The 27,321-nt window shown below is 39.1% G+C and overlaps 1 protein-coding gene across 1 annotated transcript in view; it reads left to right on the top strand.

Moving 5' to 3' along the window:
* Positions 1-18,989, top strand: part of ARL8B (ARF like GTPase 8B) — a 50,864-nt gene extending 31,875 nt beyond the window's left edge. Inside the window, exons 2-7 of the mRNA XM_069561821.1 lie at positions 7,025-7,105; positions 8,335-8,408; positions 9,045-9,138; positions 12,573-12,640; positions 12,935-13,005; positions 18,065-18,989. Of these exons, the coding sequence (XP_069417922.1) occupies positions 7,025-7,105; positions 8,335-8,408; positions 9,045-9,138; positions 12,573-12,640; positions 12,935-13,005; positions 18,065-18,114 (438 nt within the window). The 3' untranslated portion in view covers positions 18,115-18,989. The remainder of the gene's footprint in view (positions 1-7,024; positions 7,106-8,334; positions 8,409-9,044; positions 9,139-12,572; positions 12,641-12,934; positions 13,006-18,064) is intronic.
* The last annotated feature ends 8,332 nt before the right edge of the window (positions 18,990-27,321 follow it).

The raw sequence follows: 27,321 nt of genomic DNA, 5'->3' as shown, positions 1-27,321 counted from the left end.
TTCTTCATGATTAGATTTAGTTTGTGCCTTCTCAGTTGAAATACATGGAGGGATGTTGTGTCTTCATGGTAATACTTCTGTGGGCACATGAAGCCCATTTGAGAAGTCCATGTGAAGTCAAGATTTTGTCTTGATTTCTTCATTGTATAATTTCTTGTTTTTCCCTCTGCAGCTGATAAGTGGTTTGTGAGGTATACTTTAAGACCATTTAAGGAATGGAAATACCTTATTCCTCATCAAAATGTTCTCCTAGATCTACCTTTCATTTTAAATAATTCCGGCAGAAGTGGGTTGCCATTCTTTTTTTTTAACTATTGTAGTTTGAAATGTAAGAGTAATATTATTAGCAGTAATTTCACTAATTAGTGAAATATAAGAACCATAATAATGATACAAACTAGGAAAATGGGTATTAATAATAAGAATTTTCCAATTAAACGTTCTTGGAAAGAAAAGTGAATTACTTGTATATTTATTTGCTTTATCTTCTCATTTGTCAAATGTGTAAATTTTGGCAATTTAAACGATTTGCGTCATAGTTAATGTTTAAAAAGAGAGAAGACTGCTCTGCTTAGCATGTGAAAGTAATTTCTTCTCGCTGAGAGGAGAAATGTAGTCTGGGTCTCTTGTTTTTGCTCCTTATTTCACTCTGTCTCTACAAAGTATCTTGATAACTAAAGCCTTAAAAAATAAGAAGATTCTTAGAGAAAAACCTGTGAGAGATTTGTCAAAGCAGATATTTTTCCACTTGTGTTTAAAGTTTATTGAATTGGATCAGACTGCTACTACAGAGAAACAGATCAAGTGGAGCGAAACTTCTCCCATGTTGTTCCCAGCTTGATTTCTGCATTTGTCCATTTCTGAGAGCAACTGTAAAACCGAATCTGTTGCATTGGGAATCTCTATTTTAAAGCACTGAAGTCTGGGTATTTCACTGTGTTCTCACAAGTGTCAGATACCGTGGTATATGAGCAGCCAGTGCTTGCATGGTGCATTTCTACCTTAATCTGGATACAGAGAATAAACATCTTCCCCATTCTTACTGTCAGTGAAGTGTCCTTTCACTAGTACAGGTCCTCTGCCTCATGTTTCTGCCTTCCTGGAGTTAACTATTACCTTGGTTCCTCTCTTTCCTTTTCTTTTTGCCTTACTCCTGCGATGCACAGTAATAAATTGAGGTAAGCTCTGTGTACTGGAGTTGACACGAATGAACTTTATGGGACAATGTCTGCTTTTAGCCTTTGGTATACTAATGGTTTTGTGGGGAGAAAAAGTCACATTTTTCCTACTCTTGAAGGCATTCATCACTTAACTATATTTTATTCAATTTTAATTTTTTTAACACCAAGAACATTTTATATTGGGTTATAGCTGGTTCACAGTGTTGAGGTAGTTTCACTTGAACAGCGAAGGGACTTAACTATCCATGTACATGTATCCATTCTCCTCCAAAACCCCTCCAATCCTCAGTTACATAACACTGAGGAGAGATCCTTGTGCTATACATTAGGTCTTTGTTGGCTATCCATTTTAAATATAGCAGTATATTTTAAATGAGAGGCCTGTGAAGAAGCATAAAATAAAAAGCAAAGACATTACTTTGCCAACAAAGGTCCGTCTAGTCAAGGCTATGGTTTTTCCAGTAGTCATGTATTGATGTGAGAGTTGGACCATAAAGAAGGCTGAGCGCCAAAGAACTGATACTTTAGAACTGTGGTGTTGGAGAAGACTCTTGAGAGTCCCTTAGACTGAAAGGAGATCAAACCAGTCAATCCTCAAGGTCATCAACCCTATATATTAATTGGAGGGACTGATGCTTAAGCTGAAGCTCCAGTACTTTGGCCACGTGATACAAATAACTGATTCATGAAAAAGACTGATGCTGGGAAAGACTGAAAGCGGAAGGAGAAAGGGATGACAGAGGATCACATGGTTGGATGACGTCACCGACTCGATGGATATGAGTTTGAGCAAGCTCTGGGAGTTGGTGATGGTCAGGGCAGCCTGGCGTGCTGCAGGCCGTGGGGTCTTGAAGAGTTAGACACAACTGAGCAACTGAACTGAATTGAACTGATGAATAAACATAAAACCATAAATGCTAGAGCTGTAAGTGATTTTGGAGATAGTCTTCCAATTTCCTTTTCTTCTGGTAAGATAGCTTAATCCTTCAGGTAAGATGACTTGTATGTGGTTAGTAATTAGTGTAACTGGTATTTTACCATCTTATTTTGCTTCAAATTTATTTCGTCCCAGCCAAACAAATTCCAGAGATACAACCTTGTGACTCTAGGTGTGCATAGTAGCTGCAGTTTCATCCATTGTCCCAGAATCACTGTGAGTGCCATTCATGATCTTGAATTTGTGTTAAGTGAAGATCAGTTTATATTTGATATGCTATTTAAGACGACAGGTATGAAAGCATCTTTTTATTTCTCTTTACAGATCTTAAAAATAATGTGACTTTGAGCAAATGGCTTAACCTGTCATTGCCTTGGTTTTCTCATCTGAAAAATGAGGATATTGCTAAATATTTCATAGGATTGTTATAAGGATTAAGTAAGTTAATATTGATTAATATTTACTGAGTATTTAGAACAGTGCTTCATGCTATTTAAGTATTTTTTGAAATAAAGAGCATGATACACAATTAAGTAGTATTTTTAAAACATCTACTTGTTTCCTACATTGCTAGTCTCAGTTTAGTGGTGTTTTGACAGCATAGAAATAAATTCTGTTATTTAGAGCACAGCTGCCGACTGAGTGGCTTAGTCATTCAACACAAGCTTTGAAAAGTGACAATTAAGATTTGACACTAAGAAAGAAGTAGAAAATGCTTCCAAATCTATAAGTTGTTATTCCACAAAATCCATTCATCAAAGCCAACAAATGTTTTTTGAACATTGTGCTGTACTCAGGACATTTGGAATTAAAAACCCAAAGATGTGATTACCTAATTTTCAGCCTTTGCAGGTTATCAGTGGCAGGTGAGTAAGGGAAACTATGGTTAACATCTGCCAGCAGTGAGAAGTAATGGTGAAGAAAGAGATGAGCAACTAAGACAGCTCAGGGTCAGCTCAGTACACTGCAGCCCCTACATCATGATCGTTAATCGTACAGTTTTACTGCCAGAAGGGCCCTTGAGGATTATGGAGTTTAGTTTTCTTGTTTTACAATTGGTAAAATTACCCTGAAACACCAAGAACACATTCAGTCATATTCCAAGGATTGTGAAAAGTTAGCCAAGTATGTACTGCACTTTAGAAAGCTTTGTGTGCAAGCTGTTTTAGAAGTTTTGGTACCTAAAAACTTCAGCACCGATTTCTGCCTGCCTCATTAGGTATAGCTTCTTTTCTTAATGATACCTAATAAATGAGGCATTATCTCAGACCTCTCCTCAGATATTCATTAATTAAGGCCTATTATAATTCACAATGGGGAACTTTAAGAAAAGTAATCAACCACTGTTGAGCAGTGTGACCTTGGTAATTTATTTCCTGTTCCATAAAATGATAATGATTGCCTTCATTTGCATCACACAATCTTTTTATAATTGTAAAATCCACAAGATATAAGATTTACCATCTTAACTATTAAGTGTATAATTCAGTACTAATAAGTACATTCACATTTCTGTGTAGCCATCACCACTCTCCATCTGTAGGACTTTTTATCTACCCAACCTGAAATCCCATACCCGCTAAGCATTAACTCCGTTTCCACCGCTCTAGCCTTTGGCAACTACCATTCTACTTTCTGTCTTTATGAATTTAACTACTGTAGGTTTCTCATAGAAAGAGAATCATGAAGTTTTTGTCTTTTTTGTGCCTGGCTTGCTTCACTTGGCACAGTGTCCTCAAGGTTCCTCCATGGTGTAGGATGAATAAGGTTTTAAGGCTGAACAGTGTTACATTGTAGGAGTAGACCACACTTTGTTTCTCTGTGCATCATCAGATGGACTCTCAGGTAGCTTCCGCATTTTGGCTGTTGTGAATAATGCTGTGAGCATGGTTGTATAAATATCTCAAATTCCTACTTTCAGTTGTTTTGGGTGTATACTCAGAACTGGAATTGTTGGATCATGTGGCAATTCTGTTTTTAGTTTTTTGAGGAACTGCCATATTGTTTTCATTCTCCCACCCCTGACAACTACTGATATTTTTATTTACTGTTTTCTCTTTTTCATAATATCGTATTGTTGGAATCATGCAGTATGTAGTCTTGCCACATTGGGTCTTTCATTAAATATGCATTTAAGGTTCCTCCATGTTCTTTGTGACTTAGTTGCTCATTTCTTTTTAGTATTGAATAATACTATATTGTCTGGATGTGCTGGTCTTATCTGTTCACTTACTGAAGGGCATTTTGGTTGTTTTAGGTTTTAGCAATTATAAACAATGATGCTGTAATCATTTAATGTGTGGATTTTTGTGTGGACTTAAGTATTCAAGCCCTTTTGGTAAATACCAAGGAGTGTGATTGCTGGGTTGTATGGTAAGAGTATGTTTGGTTTTGTAAAATACTGTCAGCTGTCTGCTAAAGTGGCCACACCATTCTGCAAACCTATCAGCAGTGACTGAGAGTTCCTCTTGCTCCACATCCTCATCTGCGTTTGGTGTTATCAAGAAATACCAGATTTGGGCCACTCTAAATGGTTTGCAGTGGTATCCCGTTATTCTGAATTGCATTTTCTTGGTGACGTATGATGTGGCACGCCTTTTCGTGTGCTTCTTTGCCATCTGTGTATCTCCTTTGGTGAGATCTTTGGCTCATATTTTAGTTGGATTGTTTTCATATTGTTGAGTTTTAACAGTTCTATTGTATATTTCCAGTAATAATCTTTATCAGATGTCTTTTGCAAATATTTCTCCTCTGCTCTGTGGCTTGTTTTGAGTCTCTTTGACATTGTGTCTTGCAGAACAGAAGTGTTAATGAAGTTATTAGCTTATTTCCTTTATAGAGCATGCCTTTGATGTTAGCTTTGCCCATGTTTTCCCTGGTGGCTCAGAGGTTAAAGCGTCTGCCTGCAATGTGGGAGACCTGGGTTCGATCCCTGGGTTGGGAAGATCCCCTGGAGAAGGAAATGGCAACCCGCTCCAGTATTCTTGCCTGGAGAATCCCATGGACAGAAGAGCCTGGTGGGCTACCATCCACGGGGTCGCAAAGAGTTGGACACAACTGAGTGACTTCACTTCACTTGCCCATGTTTTAATCAGGTTTTGTCATGGCTAGTTTTGATATTTGTGGTTTTGATATCACAACTAAATCTTCACATATAAATCATATATGTGAAAGTTCTGAAAATTATACTGCTTCACAGGTGTAAATAAAATAGTGATTATGGTTGTGTTAACATTTTTTCTGAAATTAGCCCAAATGCCACTGAACAGTAGGGGAAAAGAAAAAGAAGTAGAACATTTTGGGGGTTATGTAGAAGAAATTAGCTTGTGAAATTGGAATTCATTGTGCTCAGTACTTGTAGACATTTTGAAATGAATGTGTGGCTAACAATTGGCCGACGTTAGGGACTTTCAAATAGTCCCATTTGTTTAACAAGCCCTGTGTTGATACAGTTTATATTCCCAAGTCAGATCATTTGAGAAATATTTCGCAAAATACATAATATATAAAATCAGTATTAATGTGACTCATTAGGTATACTTCACTGGAGGGTATAAAGAATGGTTTGAGTGGAAAGACATATGTGCTTGGGTGGAGAGACTTGGTTCAATATCAAGAGTTGATAAAAGGCAGCCAGTATTGTAACAGAAATAATTACTTTCTAAAGTCTATTTCAAATGTGAGCAATGAACCACATTTCTAAACATTCCGAATTCTTGATCTGCTATTTAGAATAATATATAGATAAGCTACAGTAATTTGTGTAATCCTAATTTATTTCCAATTGGAAAAAAAAAGACTAATGGAAAAGAATTGAGGACTCAGTTATAGAACTGCCACTATATGAAATTTGCCATTTCACATCAATCTAGTCAGGAAAGTGTGGATTTATAGATCCACTTGTAAAATGGACCTTTGTTACACTGTGTAATCAAATTCCAGATGGATAAACATTTAAAAATATAAATAGTATTAGAAGAGACTTAATTTTGGTCTCTGACAAGAAGGTCATAAACCAAAAAGAGAATGGAATTGAATAGAATCCTACATAAAAGGAGGATCATCTTTATGAAAAAACATTTTGTAAGCATTATTAAAAAGCTGACTCAGAAGAGCAACAGTGAATTTTAACAGTATTGTCAGTATAATTTCAGTGCTACAGATAGAAAACTTTGACTGTTTGCTTCTGATTTACTTCTACCTTATATAAAAAAATGTATGTATAGGTGGAGGAAATTTACACAACAGATTTCTTAAGTAGTTGTACAGTATTTTTCTTAAACTTAAAAATATGTAAAATTTGCATGAGTTTCAAAAATATCTTTAAAAGGAGAATGTGAATGAAAAAAAAATGCATCTCTTCAGAATCTATGGCTATCAGGAATATCTTCTTAAGGTTACCATCACTGAAAAATAGTTACTTGCTTAGCACTGAAGAACTGATGCTTTTGAACTCTGGTGTTGAGAAGACTCTTGAGAGTCCCTTGGACTGCAAGGAGATCCATCCAGTCCATTCTAAAGGAGATCAGCCCTGGGTGTTCTTTGGAAGGAATGATGCTACAGCTGAAACTCCAGTACTTTGGCCACCTCATGCGAAGAGTTGACTCATTGGAAAAGACTCTGATGCTGGGAGGGATTGGGGCCAGGAGGAGAAGGGGATGACAGAGGATGGGATGGCTGGATGGCATCACCGACTCAATGGACGTGGGTCTGAGTGAACTTCGGGAGATGATGGTGGACAGGGAGGCCCGGTGTGCTGCGATTCATGGGGTCACAAGGAGTTGGACACGACTGAGCAACTGAACTGAATATGGGTACAGAAGTAAAGTTGATGTGAAAGGTTATACAGTGTTGCAGTTTTAATAAGTAACAATTAGTCTAACTTCAAATGTTTTCTTTCATTCAGTCAGGTCAGTTCAGTGAAGATATGATACCTACAGTGGGCTTCAACATGAGAAAAGTAACTAAAGGTAACGTCACAATAAAGGTAAGTCAGCTGCTTGCTGTACTTGATGTAAATTGTTAATAGCACATACAAATTAGGAGTTTTTCTGTTTCTTTGGTTTTTACATGAGTATTGGCAATTCTTAATTGGGCATGTTCCAAAAGAGTGTAAATTAATTTTTTTCCTTCTTTTTCTGATGTTTAAGTGTTGAAATGTTCAGTCTCATGAAAAACTTTGCATATGGGTTGGCAAAAGTAATATTTGGGATTTAGATGTTCCTAGGAAAGAAAAATCCCATCTTCAGAGTGTTTGGAATGTAATATTGCATATATTTCATGAATAATTGATGTTGAAAGAGAGGAACTGTTTATAATATTGGTAATTTAGTATTGTATTTATGGTAGCAAATAAGGTAACCTAGTTTTCCTTTCTTTACTACTAAGCCCCAAAATTGAAACTTTAAAACAGTAAAAAGTTAATTAGTTTAACATCATTTTGTTTCTAGAATAAGTGTGATAGGTTTGTGTTGTGGACTGTTGGACCGGTTTTTAATTTATTTTTATTATTTTTGACTCCTTTGTTCATGTGGGGAGTTTTGCTTCTATAGCCTGAACCCTATGGATGCATCCAGTGTCTGTAGCTAAATTGGAAGCCTTTTGAAGATAAACATCATGACTTAAGACCTTTACATAGCCCTACAGAGTAGCCATAATAGTGAAATGACTGTAGTTGGTGGTTTTCATATGGATAAAATAATTTTATATAAGAAAAGCACCTAGGTAGGAATATTTTCTGTTACATACAGAATAATTTAAAATGATTACATTCTAACATATATACCCCATCAGACAATTAAACTTTAATAGATTCTGAATGAAGAGGTTTTTTTTTTTTTTCTCTTGGACTTCAAATGTGGATGATGTGTGATCATGCAGATTCTAAGAGTACTATTTTTTTAAAAATTGGTTTTCAGTATTGGAAATCTATTGGTTAACAGGCAAAGAAAGTATTGCCCCAAAATGAAATCTTTGCTCAGGCAGCACCTATTAGATCTAATGTAAACATATTAAATACGAACTTCAAGTTCAGAAATGTCCCCAGGAACTTCCAGGTCAAGAGCTTGTTTGAGCTCAAATTTTTCCAAAGCAGTTTGGCTCTAACATTGTGGAGCTGAGCATATCTGCTTCATTTTTCCCCTTCTGTCTGCCACTTTTTTCGTCACTGTGTTATTTGAAACATTGTTATTAAGATGTGTCTATCTTGATTTGAAGATTTGGGACATAGGAGGACAACCCCGCTTCCGGAGCATGTGGGAACGGTACTGCAGAGGAGTCAATGCTATTGTGTAAGCTGCCTCCCTTCCACCCCCACGCCCTGTCCCCCATCCCCCCTTATAGTCAGTTTAGGTTTCAAGGGAATAAGTCATTTTTCAGACTTTTAAAGGCTTAAGTTTTATTTCTGGCAGTAAAGTCATTTTTAGGTATTTTCTTAGTATAATTTCCCATTAACATCAGACTTTAAAAAAAGAAATCATCAAATGAGTGTTTTTTTTTCTCTATGTTGCTAAGAGCTAATGGATGGATATACATGTTTTACTGTCATGTCTTAGCCCCCTAAAGAACAGTCTATTTCTCTGCTTATTTTATTGATGTATAGTTGCTTAACAGTATTAGTTTCAGGTGTACAGCATAGTGATTAAGTATTTTTGCAGGTTATATTTCATTATGGGTTATTGAAAGATAATGGGTATAATTTCCTGTACTATATAATATATCCTTGAAGCTTATCTAATTCTGTATATAGTAGTTTGTATCTGTAGGACAGTCTGTTAAAAAGTATTTTCGGGTGACAGCCTTTCAAAATCTAGGACTTAATTTTGATCAACAGTTTTAGTAGTATAAATTAAGAAAATTAAAAGTTTGTTCATTGTGATCATCAAAGAATATGGTGGAGGCATTTTGAGATCACTTTTTTTTTTAAGTTACATGATAGATGCTGCAGATCGTGAAAAGATAGAAGCCTCTCGAAATGAACTACATAATCTTCTAGATAAACCGCAATTACAAGGAATTCCAGTAAGTATGGTTAATTTCACATTATATGATTATAATATTTGTAGTTATATTATTAAAAGTTTATGCATTTTAGTTAATTATGTTTGAAATTAGTAGAGTGTCTTGTTTTAAAGTCTGGACAGCTTATATTTACTGAGTATCCATCATATGCTGGGCAGTGTGCTATTTAGTCATTTCTTAAGCTGTTTAGTGAACTGTATGTAGTAGAAGCAGTGCTTAGTCCTGGGGAAATAGTAGTGAACAGAAGTAGATAGAAACATGCTTCCTGCCATCATGGGGTTTATGGTTTAATAGGAAGCTAGGTAGATGATACGAAAATGGCTTGAATAATGCAGCTCTGATAAGTGCTATGAAGGAGAGATTTGATATAGTTTGAGAGAAGAAGGAAAGATTCCCCAAGAAGTGCTACTTGAGCTGAGATGTGAGGGATGTGTAGGCATGTGAGGGATGTGAAAATTGGAGGAAAAGAGAGTTGCAGGCAGAGGCTCTTAGGCAGGAGGAAGTGGGATTTGCGAGGAGGCTGGTGTCCCTAGAGCACTGAGCAGAGTGGGCAGGTAGAGCATTGTGAGCCTGTGATAGCAAGGGTACTTCAGGAGGCTGTGCTGGGTGGGACTGGCTGTTTTAAATGCTCAGGCTTATCTAAATCATTCTTGTTTCAGTTTAAAAATGGATTGTACGGGGACTATTCCCAGGGGGCGCTAGTGGTAAAGAACCCACCTGCCAGTGCAGAAGACGTAGGAGACACGTGGGTTCGATCCTTGGGTTGAGAAGATCCCCTGGAGAAGGGCATGGCTACCCACTCCAGTATTCTTGCCTGGAGAATCCCTTGGACAGAGGAGCTTGGCGGACTACAGTCCATGGAGTGGAAAAGAGTCAGAGACAACTGAAGCAGCTTAGCATAAGGAGGACAGTTTTAGGAAGCTATTGAAACAGTTTTCAAGTTCAAGACAGTTTTGAGCTTGTCTTGGCAAAATAGAGTACCATGGATTGGGGTGGTCATAGACAAGGTTGTGAGAAGGAAATAGATGTGGAGGCTATTTAGGAAGATAGTCCACCAGACTTAGCAGGGAAGATAAACAGGGTAATTCCTAGTTCCTGGCTAATATGGTTAGATGGAAGGTGGTGCCATTTGTTGAGTGAAAGAATGCTGGAAAAGGCCCAGGCTTTACCCTCATGACAAGGCCATGAGGGTCAGATCTCTGAAGTATGTTATCTCAGTTAATCACAGTGTACTGAGGTTGATGGTGTGATTCCTCCTGGTAACAGTTGTTATTTGCACAGGATCACATGGCGACCAGTGTATTACACAGCCAGGTTTTGAATCTGTTTATTTCTGACTTCAAGGCCTATCCTTTTTCTTCTATATTAAGTAGTTCTGCATGTCGTTGTTCAGTTGCCTAGTCATGTCCGACTCTTTGTGACCCCATGGACTGCAGCATGCCAGGCCTCTCTGTCCCTCACCAGCTCCTGAAGTTTGCTCAAATTCATGTTCTTTGCATTGGTGATGCCATCCAGCCATCTCATCCTCTGACACCCTCCGCTGTCCCCTTCTCCTCCTGCCCTCAATCTTTCCCAGCATCAGGGACTTTTCCAGTGAGTCAGCTGTTAGCATCAGATGACCAAAATATTGCATACCATAAGTTAAAAAAGAAAAAAATCTTGTTCCCTCTGAGAGTTCTTAGTAGCAAACAGTAGAAAGCTGTTTAAGTAGAGAGGAATTCATTGAAACAATATTGGGTAGTTTACAGAGTCTTGAGAAGGCTTCCCATAACCGGTGTTGAGAAAATATACTGGGACAGCTGAGCAGCTGCTAGGACCACATCCAGATTGACATCATACAATAAGTCTGGTGACCCCACGCAGTTTGTGAACACCAGACACAATTGCTCCAGTTGGAAGGTCATTTAGTTGATGCTCCTTCTGTAGCAGAATGGGTTCAATATTCCTGCTTTCTTGTAAAACTGGCTCTGCATTCAGAGTTTTGGTTCGTAAATTATATGTCCATTCTCTAGCAGAAAAGAAGGCTGGAAAAGAAATTATCTACAGAAGCAAGTAGCTTTATTGGGAGGCAGAGTCATAAGGTGGAAGATTTCTTTGGTTTTTTTTTTTTTTTTGAAAGACTTCTTAAATGTAGGAAGAGGACTAAGATGCCAGGCAATCCCAAAACTGAGAACTGATCACAAGTGACCGGGATGTATTTTTTTTTAAACTCACATAGATCCAAGTTGAGAACCTGGGGTGACTTAGTAAGACTAGTGAAAGGGTTAGTCACTCAGTCCTATCTGATTCTTTGTGACCACATGAACTGTAGCCGTGAGGCTCCTCTGTCCCCAGGATTCTCCAGACCAGAATACTGGAGTGGGTTGCCATTCCCTTCTCCAGTGGATCTTCCCACCACAGGGATCAAAACCTGGTACTTGCATTGCAGATGGATTCTTTACCTTCTGAGCTGCCAGAGTTTGGAAAGGGGTAAGAATGGGAGAATAGAGGACAGGCTGCCCAAGGGTGCTGAGATTTGGCTTTTGGCTCTCTGACCCCTATGATTTCAGCATTCTTTCGAGAGCTCTTGGTGCTCCTTGCACTCTGCATCTTTTCTTGGCTCTTTCTTCTTTGTGAGAATAAGAGTCTAGGGCCTGTGAGTAGAATCAGTCACAGTGTCTGGAGTTGAGGGTGGGGGTGGGACTTGTATTCAAGTGAAAGACATAGGTTTGACACGTATTTGACGAGGTGACAGGTAGACATGGTGTGCACTTTCTTAGGCTTGGTCAAAGATACAAGTTCTCGGAGAACATTGACTCAGAGTAAGGATGTTATCAAATACATTATGTGTACTTGTAGTTTTTGCTTTTTGTAAGGCAGAAAGGAGATACCTGGGAAAGACAGAATGGTTTTGGGATGCCCCTCTCCACTTTGCTCTTTTTGCAAAGCACATCTAGAAATCACAGGACACGTTTGTTCTCAGAGTTGATGGCTGCTGTATTAATCCTGATTCCCAAACTTACCCACTGTCTTAATATGTATACATGATATTTTATAGGATGGATATAGAATTTTAAAGTCTTATTTACATGTTACCTGTTAGATTAATGCCTAACAGGTAACAGTGGTTGAAAATCATGCCTCCACCCTTGGCAGTTAAGATCATATTCATATTTTGGTAAAGATTTGTTAAGAAATAACAGGATGCATACCATAGACTTAGAATATGTTAAATAGAAGTTGGTAGCCACATATTGAATTAGACATCTGCGTGGCATTAATAGAAGTTAGAGTAAATGCTTATTTGAATTATGAAGTGAATGAGATAGGCCACTGGTCATGTAAATATGCTTTTAATACTATGGTAACCTCCTAATTTTACTGTGAACACATGTGAATATGCTTCTGTGACATTTTCTTACATAAAATTTACTCAGTGACTTTTCTTTTTAAAGGTGCTAGTACTTGGAAACAAGAGAGATCTTCCTAATGCCTTGGATGAGAAACAGCTAATTGAAAAAATGTATGTCTTAAGAATGAATGATGGGTTTTTTTAAAAAAACTGGTTCTATTTTGCCCACAAAATATACTGTTTTTTGGTTTTGTTTAGCTTTGCTCCATTATTTAGTAATGATCATAGCCCTGTTTTGGGGTAGATAAACTTGACATACTAGAGAAGTAACCTGTAAAATTTTATTAGTAATAACAATTTCTTCAGTATAAGAATTTAAAAGAACAAGTAATATTAAGCATAGAGTGATAAGATGACAATTGTTTTAAAAGCCCAGACTTACTTTCCTAATTCTGCTTCTTACAGGAATCTGTCTGCTATTCAGGATAGAGAAATTTGCTGCTATTCAATTTCTTGCAAAGAAAAGGATAATATAGGTAAGAAATGACTGATATTTGTGGAGAAGTTGATATCAATAGAAGGGATGTCTCATTCTTTTTACTGTTCATTACCTTTATTTCTGTTTACTTGATTTCTCCTATAAAGTACTATTGCTTTTGCCTCAGGAAAAAGAGTAGACATTATACCTTTCAGCAACAAATACAGTATCCTGAATCTGCTCTGTGCTATTTAAAGAAGTAAATGCAATAAAGACATGAGATTAATTGTCTAACTGTGCTTTATAACAGAATGATGTTCTTGAAATAAGACTTAACAGAAGTTGGTTTACAGGCACTATAAGGATTTTTCATTTATCAAACCAGTATATTACTGCAGTATGTTAGCACTCACATATAAGCCAAAAATAACCCTTTACCTACTTAATGTTCTGTATTAATTTCCTAGGACTGCAAAGTACCACAAACGGGGTGGCTTAGAAACAGCAGAAATTCATTCTCTCAGGTTGAGGAGGGTAGAAGTTTGGTATCACTGTCAGCAGGGCTGTGCTCTCTCTGATGGCTCTAGGGGAGGATCTTTCCCTGCCTTTTCCTGGCGTGGGGCTGCCAGCAGTCTTTGGCTCTCCTTGATTGTAGCTTTGTATCTCCACCCTCTTCCTCTGGCTTCAACATGGCTTTCTCCTCTGCGTGTATGTCTGAGGGTCTATTTTCTCTTCTTACAAGGACACGTTACTGGACTAGGGCCAGCCCTAATCCAGAATTACCTCATCCTATGTCTGCAAAGACCCAATTTCCAAATAAATTCTGAGGTTCCAGGTGGATGTGAATTTTTAGTGGTCACCATTCGATCCAGTACAGTATCCGTAAAGAATAAATATGTCTGACTCAACTTCAGTCTGTTAATTTGGTGAGGGATTATTTAATTCAAGTATATTGGCATGGAGACGATTAGAAAGTTAGAAAAAGAAAAGAAAGAGAAATGTTTGACAAGATGAAAGGCTTTTCAGTGTTGGCTGCTCAAGTGAAAAGACCAGTAACAGTGCAATAAAAAATACTCCCTAGTAAAAGATAACTTTGTGACAAAAGCTTCTGAAGCCGTCTTATCTGACATGACAGACTCCACTGAAGTCTGAAAGGAGAGTTTGATGCGTGTGCCTTGAAGCAGATGGGTAGGAACCTAGGGATTTTCATGGCTCCTTCACTTCTCCCAGTTGGTGGTCACTGGTGAAAAATTTTCTCTCAGTGGGTCACTATAGAAAAAAGAGGCTCTCCATCAGGGCTGCGTAGTGGCTAGAAATAGCGTGGGCTTTGGCGTAAGGCAGCCTCAGCGTGGAACACCTGGTCCTAAGTTACTTTCTCATTGGCCTTGGACAGAGCACTTAAACTCCTAGATTTTTGCGTTGTACTCATCTGTAAAATGGGGATGGTGGCAGCAACTTCAAAACTCTCTTACAAGAGTAAGTAAAAAAATGAATTGCAGTGTTTAGCTTGTGGGGGACCTCACAGGAGTATATTTGTTTTCTCTTGATGCTGTCAGTCAGAAGCCTGTCACTGACCTCACTGAGCTAAAGTCTAGGACTAACATTACAGGCGCGCTCCTTCTGGAGGCTGTAGAGGGGAGAATCTGTTTCTTGGCCCTTTTCCGCCTCTAGAGAGTGCCTGCTCTCTTGGCTCATGGCTCCTTCCCCATCTTCAAATTCTCTCTCGCTCACCATTCTTCCATAGACAATTCATCAATTAAAAAAGTATACCAGAATACAATGTAATAAATCAGTAGTGCCAAAACAGTGTGTTTAAAAGGTTTTTTGACACTTTTTCTTTAGCCTTTGTGCAATATGTATTGTTTCTTACTGTACTTAACTTTTTTTCCCAGTCATTTCCAGTCTGTATCTCAGCTCCTGCCCTTTTCCCCTCAGACCTGCTCTAATTTGCTTATAGTACTGATGGTGTTTCTCACTGATTCTGAGTTTCCTTTAAAGACCACCCAGAGCAGTCTGAGCCCACTACATTGCTGATGGACACAAACTCTCCTCTGTTAATTAGATAGAATAAGTGACTTGTTATTTTGGGATCATCTAGCTCATTTGAGAACAGACTATTCCAGTACTTAGGGTTACTTCAAGTTTATTTAAAATGTTTTTCCTATGTTGAGGGGAACTCTTGTTAAGTTTTAAGCTGTGCCCCCAAGAGACCATTTACTTACACAGCAGAGGTTTTCACAGAGGGATTATTTTTCTCCCAGAGACATTTGGCATTTTTTCCCCCTGGAAACTCTTTCAGTTGTCTTATGAGGAGAATGATGCTGGCATCTAGTGGGTGGAGACCATAGTGGTCTTAAACATCCTATCGCCTCCAGAGCTGAGAATGGTTCGGCCTAAAATGTCAGTAGTGGCAAGATTGAGAGACCCTGTTCTATACTAACCATGCTTTTTGGTACATTGTGCGCTTCTGTAAATCCGTTACTCCCTTAAAACCCTTATTTTCTGCTGTGACAAACTAGTCAGATACTTTGCTCATTTATGAAGGAAATGCAGGAGAACTGGTGAGACCTTCTTAATGCTCTTTAAGCCCAATCTTCACAGTTTACTTCAGAGCTCCATGGTCACCAGGTTTGTGATCGTAGAACTCCTGGTTCACTTCATATTATTATCAAGCTCAAGGAAATGGATCCACTGTTTAACTAGATTCAAAATTAGTTTGTAAAGCCTGTTTATTTGGAGCGAGAAGTGCAACAGTCAAGTCAAGCTTCTTGAGTAAAAAATCTCAGAATACTCTCTTTAATTTCAGCTTTTGTAATATATTTTAGTACCAAATTTACGAATTTTCTAAATTGCTCCCTAAAGTATTCATTGCACATGGGTTGGGTTGTATGTTATATTTGCAGGTTTCTAATGGGAGCATGAGGTCCCTTAGTTTAATTAGTAATATGTCCTCAAACTATGCATGAAGTGAAGTCGCTCAGTCGTGTCTGATTCTTTGTGACCCCATGGACTGTAGCCTACCAGGCTCCTCCCTCCATGGGATTCTCCAGGCAAGAGTACTGGAGTGGGTTGCCATTTCCTTCTCCAGGGGATCTTCCGCAACCAGGGATTGAACCCAGGTCTCCCGCATTGCAGGCAGATGCTTTAACCTCTGAGCCACCAGGGAAGCCCTACGCATAGGGTAGATTATTTCAGGGAAGATGGTCTTTTTGAAGATGGTTGATACTTGTGGCCTTTTTTATCATAGGGGTAACTACTGTTTCATCTGAATATCTTACTTCCTGCCTTTTAGTCTGGTCTTAAGGATTCATCTGTCTTTAGGGTATTACTTAAGTCCAGTGTCCATAGGTTGGTTGGTTTGCTTTTACCGTGTGTTTCTTAAATACTTAAACTTAGTCATTTCACTTTCAAATTTCCCTTTGCCTCCTTTCAGTCCTAGTGATTGTGGCTTTGCTCATATTACACACTGCTGTCCTCCTTTTGAAGTGCAAATGACCTGCTTCAACATTGTTTCCCCAGCTCTGAACAGGTTGTGTCTGTTCACATCTCAGCTCTAGGCTCTTCTTTATATACAGTGTTTGGCTTACAGTTTCTGTAATGAATGTTAGCTGGAAAATTGGGAGGTTGAACATTCTCCAGGCTTGGAGAAGAGAGTGCTGCTTTTAGTAGGTGCTCACGTATCCTTTATTCGGGTAACACATTTTAAAGAACTCAAGGGATAGTAATTCAGTGTTTTGATTTAGCTGCCTTCTTCTGTCAAAAGTGCTTTTCCTGGCTATTCTCAGCCACTGTAGCTTCAGTTGCCACCTCCACAGTGGTATCTCCATTTCTTCCTCAGATCTGTATAGCTGAAACTACCTGCTGAACGTCTCCATGTGTTAACCTTCTGTACCTCAAACCTGATGTGCTCACTGCCGAATTCTTAGTTTTTTTCTTTTCCACATCTCTTCTTCCTTTAGCCACTGGGTTAGTCAGCAGCTGCGTGATAAACACACACTTATTCAGGTGAAGAGATTCTTTCTCACCCACTGCATTTGGTCAGTCCTATTAGTTCTGTATTTTAAATATGCTTCCCATTTTATTCCTCTGTTCTTAAAACACCCGATTTGGTTCAGGCCTTCGTCCCTCTGCTGTTTGTGTTGTGAATGATCAGTCTCTATACCGGCAGCCCTCCCAGGTGCCCTCCTCCATTGCCATCGTTGAACTTGCTACAGTGAACTTACAGTTTACAATAAACAGTATAGCTTCCCTGCTTAAAATTCTCCAATGACTTCCTATTGATTTGAGAATAAAATCCCAACTTCCGAGCCTCTTAGAATGGCACATAAGGGTATCTGGCTCTCTCTAGGCCTGTGGTGCTCAACTGAAGACAGCTGTGCTCCACAGGGGCTGTTTGGAGTTCCCTGGAGACATGACTTGTTTTCACAGCTGAGGGTGGGAGTGGTAATAATGGCATCCTGTGGTCAGGGTTATAGATGTTGCAAAATATTCTACTATACATAGGAAAGACTCTCCCCTCCACCTTCCTACCAAAGAATATCCAGCCCCCAATGTCAGGGTGAGCTTGAGAACCCCTGCTCTAGCCTCAGCAGTGAGCGGCATCCCTTCCCCATCCCTGTACTTTAGCCACCTCTTATCACTTGTAATCCATACAGAGCTCAACACAGTTTCCTGCCTTTGTTTATTCTTTTGCGCTTTCTTGTGCCTGGAATTCTGTGAGGGCCATCCTCTAAACCCAAATGATACTTGGAAAGTAGAGAGGGGTTCCCCCATCTCTTTGCCTTCCTGGGACTTCACATACAATACCTGATCTCACAGGCAATCATTAAACTTTTGAATGAATAAAGAAAGGCACATGCTGTTCTGTACACAATTTAACTTTTAAATTGGAGACTGTTCAGTTCCTCGTGTTTCCAGATTAACCTCTCAAAGGTCAGGTCATGAAGAAGAGTAGTACAGATACAGATACCTATGTATTACAGTAGTAAAGAGGCAGAAAAGAAGAGGGCAGGCCTGACGTATGCTTTGAAATAGCCGCGTTTTAAATATTATCTCTGATATCTCGTTTCTTCACTTTGATGTCTTAACATCTTCACTTTTTTTCCTTCCATCTTTAGATATCACACTTCAGTGGCTTATTCAACATTCAAAATCTAGAAGAAGCTGAAGCATCTCCTGAAGTCTTCCAGTCCTTCCTGGCTCTAATCCTAGAATTATTGTCCGTTCCTCTGAAGTACTTCCCAGAATACGGTCCTTCCTAAACCCAAGAAATTGCCTTTTTCAGAGTTTATTTCTCATGTGCATTGCTGAAGATGTATATCCCTAATCCTTCATAAAGAATCAGCTAGAGTTGTCATGATAAAGTCAACACACACAAAAAGACTTCTTATACATACTTGTCTTTAACAGTGTGTAGAGCTTTTTTTTTTTAAACAAAACAAAACACACTTTGACCATCTTAAATCAAGAAAAATTGCATACTTCTGTTCTGGTCTTTCTGGGCCAGGTTTTTCTATTGGTTTTCGGTAAATGTCTATCTATGATATTTCATTATAGAGTCCAGTAGCTTAATACTGATACTGACTTGATACAGCATGAAGTTTCTAGTGCCACACACAGTATTTAGCAAACCTTTAGCCTGACTCATGTGGGATAGAAACATAATGTTTATATATCTCACACATGCATGTGAAATGTATAATTACACCTTAGGAATTTTAAAAAATGGTCTGCAAAGAGTGAGCAGAGGCACCAGATCAATGTTGTTATTGGTTCTTTACACTGGGAAGATCTTAGGCAATGAATTTTAAACACATTCTGCTCTGTGAGAATTCTTCATCTCCAGAAAGCAGTTGGGGGTACAGGAGGAACTGAGGCATACTGTTTTGTATCTGTCCAGATCATTACTTCTATATTTTTTCTCCTTTTTTCTCTCCTGGTTCAACACACTTTTTTAAGGGGTTGGGAATTGAAGATTTTCTCAAAAGCTTTCATGAATTTAGAGCATTCCAGCCAATATAATAAAACGTGTTAAGAATGTCAGACTGTTCACACACCTGTTTGTTCTTTCTCTGTCCAGTTATTAAACCAGTGTTGCTGCATGACACTCTTAATTCTTGACTTTTTATATCCAGTCGTAAAGTTGACTTTCAGCACAATAGATACTTAGAGACAAAAAGTCTTATTTTTCTCTCTTACTGATACAAGTTTTGGCACTGTTTTGTCTGGTGCCATTGGACATCCTGATGATTGTGACAACTCTAGACCTGCCTGCTTTCTCTGATGTAATCATGCCCAGTGTCTGCAGGTTGTTGAATAATCACACAGAGAGCGGAGGAACCAATGCTGTCTGTTGTTCGCTTCTGTGCTACGGAGATGTGTACAGACTTCCATGAACATGTTTTGTAGCTTAGTGATCTCCATACACATAAAGGGACATATGAAAACTGGATCACTTGTGAATCGTTACTTACATAGCCCACTGTAGTAGCTCAAAGTCTGTGGTACACCTGCTTATGTGTTGCCTCACACTGTGTGTGATTCTGTTTCTTTTGTTAAGCAGCACTCATGTAGACAGTGCATTTCCAAACGTGTTGAGCACTCAAAGTGCAGTCAACTGTAAGTTCTTTTAATGATACCAGTTTTAATTTATAGACTGCCATGGCCTTAAAAATATTCTGTACAAAAATATTCTGCACCGTGTTGCACAGACACTACTTGCTTTCCTCCACTCACATTTTTATGAGTAGAACCTCAGCTTTTAAAATTCTGTTCTTACTCTTTGATGCATGTTGCATACTTCCCTGATGGGACAGATGGTTCTGTAAACAAAGGGATATGTAAACTTGCTACTGTATATCAACGCCATTAATGGTCACTGTGAACCATTACAAAGAATGTGGCAACTTGCTTGTGCCTAAAAGGAGGAACCAGAACTAGAATGTGTGACTTTGCGGGGACCGCATAGGTTCGTTTAATTGACCTACAGCTAAACCGTAATGTGTTTGTGTGTCTCTTCATTGCTTCCAGCATTTCAAGACAGCCAGACACTACTACCAACATTTTCCTGTGCATTAACTTCTGCATGTGAAACCTAACAGTTATCGAACTTTGTAAATACGTGAATTTTTTTAATTTAGGTGGATGCATTTTTTTGTCTGTTTACTGCTCTTCTCAGCTTTATTCAATAAACTTGCATTTTGAGGGTTGTATTGACAGTTTGAACTTAAAATATGCATCATCATGGAAGGTGCTGACACATTGGAAAGGAGTTGGAAAGATACCATGAACACAGTCTATAGACCATGTGCTAGAAGGAAATAAGCTCAGCTTTCAAAGAAGTGGGTCTGTGGGCCAGTTAAAATTGAAATAAGCACTTGAATATTCATAGGACTGACACTGCGATTTGTGGGGTGGGATGGAGGCAATGATATTACCTGTAATGGGCTTCCCTCGTGGCTCAGTGGTAAAGAATCCACTCCCAATGTGGAGACTTAGGTTTAATCCCTAAGTCAAGAAGATCTTGTAAACTGTCATAATACACCAAATTTAGGACTTTTTGAAAATAAGTGGCAAGAGCTAGTTAAGCATTTTGTAATCCAGTTTTTAAAATCATAACAAAACTATTAATAAACTGAAATTGCAAGACATGTCTCCTTACTGACTTCAGTTCTAGAGTGAAAAGATTTAAAGTATCAAACATGGTGGTTTTCCCAAAGACGCACACTTCTAAAGTAAAACATTTGATCTGTTTTGTTTAGTATGTTTCACACTGTGAACATGAACATTTATTCCATCAAAGCTATTGGGGAAATCATTTTCTGTATTTTTTCAGAGGAGTTCCACGTGGCTTTTCTTCCATATCCACATTGTCACTCTGTACAACCATACAGTGTTGGTCAGTGACGTGTGTGTTTTTACATTTCTAGGATAGAAGTAACTGGGTATCAGGTTTAAGTTTTTTATTGAATTGGTGGAGCCATATAGTCAAGCTATCAATTTGGTCCTCAGCAGCTTCCTACTAAAGTGGTATTTTAAAGGAGGAGTGTTTTAGGAGCAGGGTGGGGAGAGGGTATAAATTTAGCTTACTTTGCCCTCAGTTCTAAGTCTATATTTACTTTCAAAAGTTGAGACTTCTAAAATTAGTCCCTTTGATTTTGTCAAGTAAATGGGATGAATTGGACTGTGTCTGCTTTTGTGTTTATTGTTTTTGACTAAGGAACTAATTGCCTTGTGTATTCTCCTGTAGGATCCAGTTACACTGAAATGTTGCTTTGGTATAATTCAGCCTTTTCAGGGACTGGAGGATTGAGAACTGGAGCATTAATTCTACTGTAGCTGGAACCATAGCTGTAACATCCAGTTGGCTGAATGTGTGTGCATGTGTGCTAAGTCGCTTCAGTTGTGTCCGACTCTGTGTTATCCTATACTGTAGCCCACCAGGCTCCTCTGTCCCTGGGATTCTCCACGCAAGAATACTGCAGTGGGTTGTCTTGCCCTCCTCCAGGGGATCTTCCGGATCCAGAAGATCCACATCTGTGGGGTCTACCTGCATTGGCAGGTGGGTTCTTTACCACCAGTGCTACCTGGGAAGCCCAATTGGCTGAATGCTTTTCTCTAGAAATGTGTCATTGGGCGAACCACTATATCAGTATGTGAAATATTTTCATTTTGTTCCAAACTTTAAAGGTGGTACTGTCAGCAACATGTACATCAGTGAACATACTTGAAGACAAAGCAAACGCTGCTGCTGCTGCTAAGTTGCTTCAGTTATGTCCGACTCTGCGACCCCATAGATGGCAGCCCACCAGGCTCCCCCGTCCCTGGGATTCTCCAGGCAAGAACACTGGAGTGGGGTGCCATTTCCTTCTCCAAAAGCAAACACTAGGCTTGCCTGATTTCCCTTCAGTTTGCAGTTTTACAAATAATGCAACCCATGGCAGGTGCTTCCTGTTGATTAGTAAATATTTTCCACACAATTTCTGTTTAAAATTCAGCTATTAATAAAAATAGGTACTTTTGTAATGGCTGCCTCTTGAATGTTCTTAGGAAAACGAGTCACTGACGTCCCAGACAGACTCAATGGAAAGTTCCTTAATCTGAACAACAGCCAAAGTCATTCATTATTCCATTTCATTAACAAGCTCTCTCCGGTAAGGTAATTCTATTTTAAAATCCCAAGGTAGCCGGTGATGTAGGTAATGTAGATTTCCTGGCAGAAATTAAGAAGGAGGGGATACCTTAACCTCATTTTACTGGGACTTGGAGGTCTTGTATTCATCAAAGGATTGTGGTGTGAAAAAATTGTCACCTTAAAATGCTTCCTTAGCTTGGTTCCATGTGCTGGATGGGTGTTTAAGAGAATGAGTTCTTTTCTTTGCTGTTAATGATTGTGTGACTGGTGAATTGCTGAACCCCTTTTGGCTCTGCAGTTTTCCCTTATGAATAGTAGAGGGTTTCTACTATCCTTTCTTCCACTAACGAGCTCTGGTTCTAGCAGCCTAGGGATCTGGATGGTGGTGAAACAGAAGGCACGGAAGAGATGAAAATGCCCACTGGTCCTGGTATCCCAGTGATTGTTAGTGTTGTGTGTTCCTCCTAAAACAGTCCTGAAACCACAGAAAGGCTTAAATTTCATAACTTTAACGTAGTTAAGGGCTAGAGATCACAGACATTTTACAGAATGACATAACAACTTACATTTTGTCTGAAGGAAATGTTGTAGCCACATGGGCTTTGAAAGCCATTAAAAATGTTAAATCATTTCTCCCAGACTGCAAAAAAATATATTCTGGTATACAATGTGGAAAAATATAAACCACATATATACTACCAATTTGGGGGCACATATTTAGAGTGAATGTTTAATACTTTATAACTGCTATGTTACTAGGGTTCTGCTGCAATTTTTCTAAAGCTTGGAGAAACCTGGGGCAGTTAGAAAATACTTCCTTTAAAATAGTAAGGGAGGGGGAAATCCCCCAACAAAAATTATGCTCCCTTTGAGCTGGGGGAGTAGAACATCAACAGATTGCTAATTATAGTATGTCTCCAACCAGCTCTTACATAATCTACAGCCTTCTGTTTTGTACAGTCTGTATTACATAATGTACTATCTTGTTTCTACATTAAGAGAGTCCATCTTTTCTACTATTACCCAATACATGAGTTAGATGACTTCTTTTTCTACTTGTATAATCCCCTAAGGAAAAAGAAATCATCTTAACCAGTAGCCACTTTGTGAAATTGCTAGCTCTCTTCACCCTTAAGAGTTACAAATTTGTATCATTGCTACTTCTTCTGGATGCATCAATAAAAGGGCTGGGATGTGGCATATGAATGGTGGTGATGAAAATCATTTCTTGTTGGAAACATGCTGTGTTTGATTTAGCAGTTAGAACATGTGGGCAAGGAAGCTCACCATGTTTTTTCTAAGTTCTTTATTTTCCCAATAATTTGATTTTTTTCATATGTAAGCCCCATTATTCACCTATGACTGAGTTACCGCTCTTCCACTACCATCCCTCTTAATATCAATTTATCTTTTATGGTGTTTTCTTATTGAAAAAAGATAAACTTTTTGCTTTTATAAACATTACTCCAATGGATCATTATGTCCATGTGCAGCAATGCACAGAAACATGACTGGGTCAAAGGGTAAATGCCTTTGCACTTTCTCTGGGAATTGCCACTTTGGCCCCCTCAGGGGATGGACTAGTTTTTATTTCCACTAGTCTCTGTCCCTGTGTCTTGCCAACCTAGTCTGTTGACAGACTTTGAGACTAATGCCCTTACAAGAGGTACAGATGATAATTCTCTACTGTCCAGTTTTAAAACAAATGTAAAATTTAGCTTTTCTTACCTAGCTAAGGAAACAATATTACTGAATTATGGAGTTGGATCTTTACCAAATCAATCATGGGGTTACAGTTATTCCCCCCACTCTTTATTGTTTGTTTATTCTCCCTTACTCCACCTTTATAAAGCAAGTATATATTGCTTCAGAAAGAAGCAGTAGTCAGAATTGTGAAAATCATCTTTTTTTTTACATTATTGTTTGGGGTAATCACTTATAACTTCTTAGAGGGGAAAAATCCTTCCTTTTATTATTATTATTATTTTTTTAAATCCTTCTTTTAATAGACTATTCTAGTCCTGATATTTCACATAGCAAGCTCTGAGACTGCTCTTTAGGGTCATCAAAAGGCCAGAGTTTTTTCTGGCTTTGCAGTTTCAGGAGGCTAGTGTATTGATTCACCCATGCAGCCTTACCAAACTGATCCTCAAAACTGTAATGTGTGTTTACAATGGAGGATATCTTTGAAGGAACTGAAATAGATGTAAGCAGTCATCTTCAACTATCAAAGTCAGACAGAGATTGAATGGACCCTGATGTGTGGAAGCTGAACAGGTTGAGTTAAATAGAGCTGGAATTAGACTTGATTCAAAGCTTTTTCAACTGTTCTTAGACTATGGTGAGTTTTAGCCCTTGTCCTATTTTATACTTGGTTTCCTCCTAAAATACTGCTTTGATAATAGGGGCTTAGTTATTCATCCAACAGAACTCAGCTGTTTATGTTCTGGGTACTTATATTAGATGCAGGTCTTAACCCAGAGTTCATGTGTCATAATAATACAGCTCAAGCTTCCTAGGTGGATCATTGGTAAAGAATCCGCCTGCACTCAGGACATGCAGGTCTGATCCCTGGGTTGGGACGATCTAGAGAAAGAAATGGCTACCCACTCCAGTATTCTTGCCTGGGAAATTCCACGGACAGAGGAGCCTGCCTACAGTCCATGGGGTCACAAAAGATTCTGACATGACTTAGTAACTAGATAGGGCTCACCACGTATGCAGCACTATTGTAGGTATACTATATACAAATAAACTTAATTCTCAAAACCGTATGTGTAAGTACTATCTTATCACCCTCATTTTACAGATGAGAGAACAGGTCCTGAAATACAACTTCCCAAGGTTACTCAGAGGGCAGTGCTATAATCTGCCCTGAAGACCTGGCAGTTCGACTTCTGAGTCTAGGTTCTTAGCTGTTATCTCTGGTGTTACCCATTTTTCCCATAGTGCATTTCAGTGTTCCCTTTAATTAGTCCCCTGATGCTTTTGTGAGATTATGTATGGGAACATCTATCACAAGACAGTTACTTAAGGAGATGATTTTTAAGATTGGGTTTTCTTGTGTGAGCTGGGTGTTGTTCCAATCTTAGCTACATTTACCTTGAGGGGAACCTAGTCAAAAGGGCTAGCATGAGATTTTTGTTGTTACTGTTCAGTTTAATTGGAAAAGGAAACACTGTGAGTCTGACCCCTAAATCTTAGGCTGTGCAGGACACTAGCGTCAGCATTGTTGGTTTGGGAAGAGTAGGGAAGCACCAATTTTTTTTTCCTTTGAGGGCCAGCTAGTTACAGTGAGTTTCTGGGACTAAAGTGTGAGAAACCAGGGCAATAATTCTTTCTGCCTGGAGCCAACTAGCTTGGAGAACTTGAGCCCCCCTCAACCTGACTTCTTCCCTTTATGGCTTATGGAACAGAGCTTACAAGCTTTTCTGCAAAGATTAAATGAGAACACGTGAAATTATTTTGAAACTCGCTCAACATATACAACTGGCAACTGTTGTCAGTTTGACCATGAAAAGCACCTCTCAAAAGTCAAATGGTTTTTCTCTGGTTATGAAAAAAGATTTGTTTTTGTTAGTTGCTCAGTTGTGTCTGACTCTTTGTGACCCCATGAACCCATCAGAATTTTCCAGGCAAGAATGGAGTTCTCTGGGCAAGAATACTAGAGTAGGTAGTCATTTGCTTCTGCAGGGAACCTTCCCTGGCCCAGAGATCGAACCTGGGTCTCCTGCATTGCAGGCAGATTCTTTACTGTCTGTGCCACCAGGGGGGTCCTGGTCTTTTGTTAGAGCTTGTAACTAATGTGAAGATAGGAGTTATTACCAATGTGGTCTGCAGGTGACTGTGATGAGTTCAAATTTGCAATATAAGTTAGGAAACATACGACATGGTCCTTAATATTCTTATTTACTTTGCAAGTTCTGGAGGAGGCAGACCTGAAAGCTAAGGATCAAGACCTGAAGTTGGACTTTCAGCAGAGTCCCTAGGTGCCTTTCCCAGAGAGGAATCTGTAGGCAAAAGATCCAGGCTACAACTCTTTTTACATTCTTTTCAACGCTTGGGCAGGCAGGATTTTGGACAAGAATAAGACTCAGTCAACAAAAAGGGCCTTACTATGTGCCAGCTACCTTGTATTATAATCAGATGTTTCTTTGCGTTCCTTCTTAGTCCCCATTATACCTCCTCTGTGTTCCTAAAAATCCCCTGACCCTGAGGATGTGATGAGTAGGCCACATGACAGCTTCATCATCCTCTTAATCACTCCCCTGGTCCCTCAGCCAGTCTGATTTGAGCTAACCATCAGGCCTTGCTTCTCAAGCTTTTCAGGAACCTCAGTATAACAGGCATATGGTTTAAACTTATGGAGGGCAAAACTTAGCAGACATTTCCAATTCAGCAAACAAAAGAAAATAAAACCCTCATACTGTTGTCATCCCATGAAAGCAATAATCCTTTGGAGCTGACATTTGCCACCTTACTAATTATGGAAAGATGGTGGTGGTGGTTTAGTTGCTCAGTCATGTCCAACTCTGTGATCACATGGACTGTAGTCCACCAGGCTTCTCTGTCTATGGGATTCTCCAATGCAAGAATACTGCAGAGGGTTGCCATTTTATTCTCCAGGGTAACTTCCCCACCCAGGGATCAAACCTGTATCTCCTGCATTGCAGTCTTTTTTAACGCTGATCCACCGCAGAAGCCCATGGGAAGCAGATTCAGAGGGGTAAAAGATTTGACCAGGAATCTTTCCCACACCCCAAAGGTTAGGTCATGACCACAGTGTACAGGAGAGATGGTAGCAGTGGGAGGGGCAAGAAGCGACATGGTTAAATGAAAAAGTGAAAAGTGAAAGTCGTTCAGTCGTGTCCGACTGTTTGCGACCCCTCTATACAGTCCATGGGATTCTCCAGGCCAGAATACTGGAGTGGGTAGTCTTTCCCTTCTCCAGGAGATCTTCCCAACCCAGGGATCGAACCTAGGTCTCCTGCATTTCAGGCCTATTCTTTACAAGCTGAGCCACAAATAGATACGGTAAAAATACTTCGGTAGTGGCAGCGGCAGTTTTGACTCCTCCCCCCAAATCCTGATCCTTTTAAAAAAGATTCTTTCCTTGACAAAGGCAATATAACCTACCTCAGTATTTCCTGAGATTGACGGTTGCTAAAAATTGCTCAAGAGCGCTCGTTATACATACATTCTCGGGACGTTCCTTTGGACCTCGGTGGACAGGAGCTGGGA

This window comes from Ovis canadensis, chromosome 19, assembly GCF_042477335.2.
Source record: "Ovis canadensis isolate MfBH-ARS-UI-01 breed Bighorn chromosome 19, ARS-UI_OviCan_v2, whole genome shotgun sequence".
Taxonomy (NCBI): Eukaryota; Metazoa; Chordata; class Mammalia; order Artiodactyla; family Bovidae; genus Ovis; species Ovis canadensis.
Note: the sequence above shows the minus strand (reverse complement) of the source record. Positions and strands in the feature narration are given on the sequence as shown.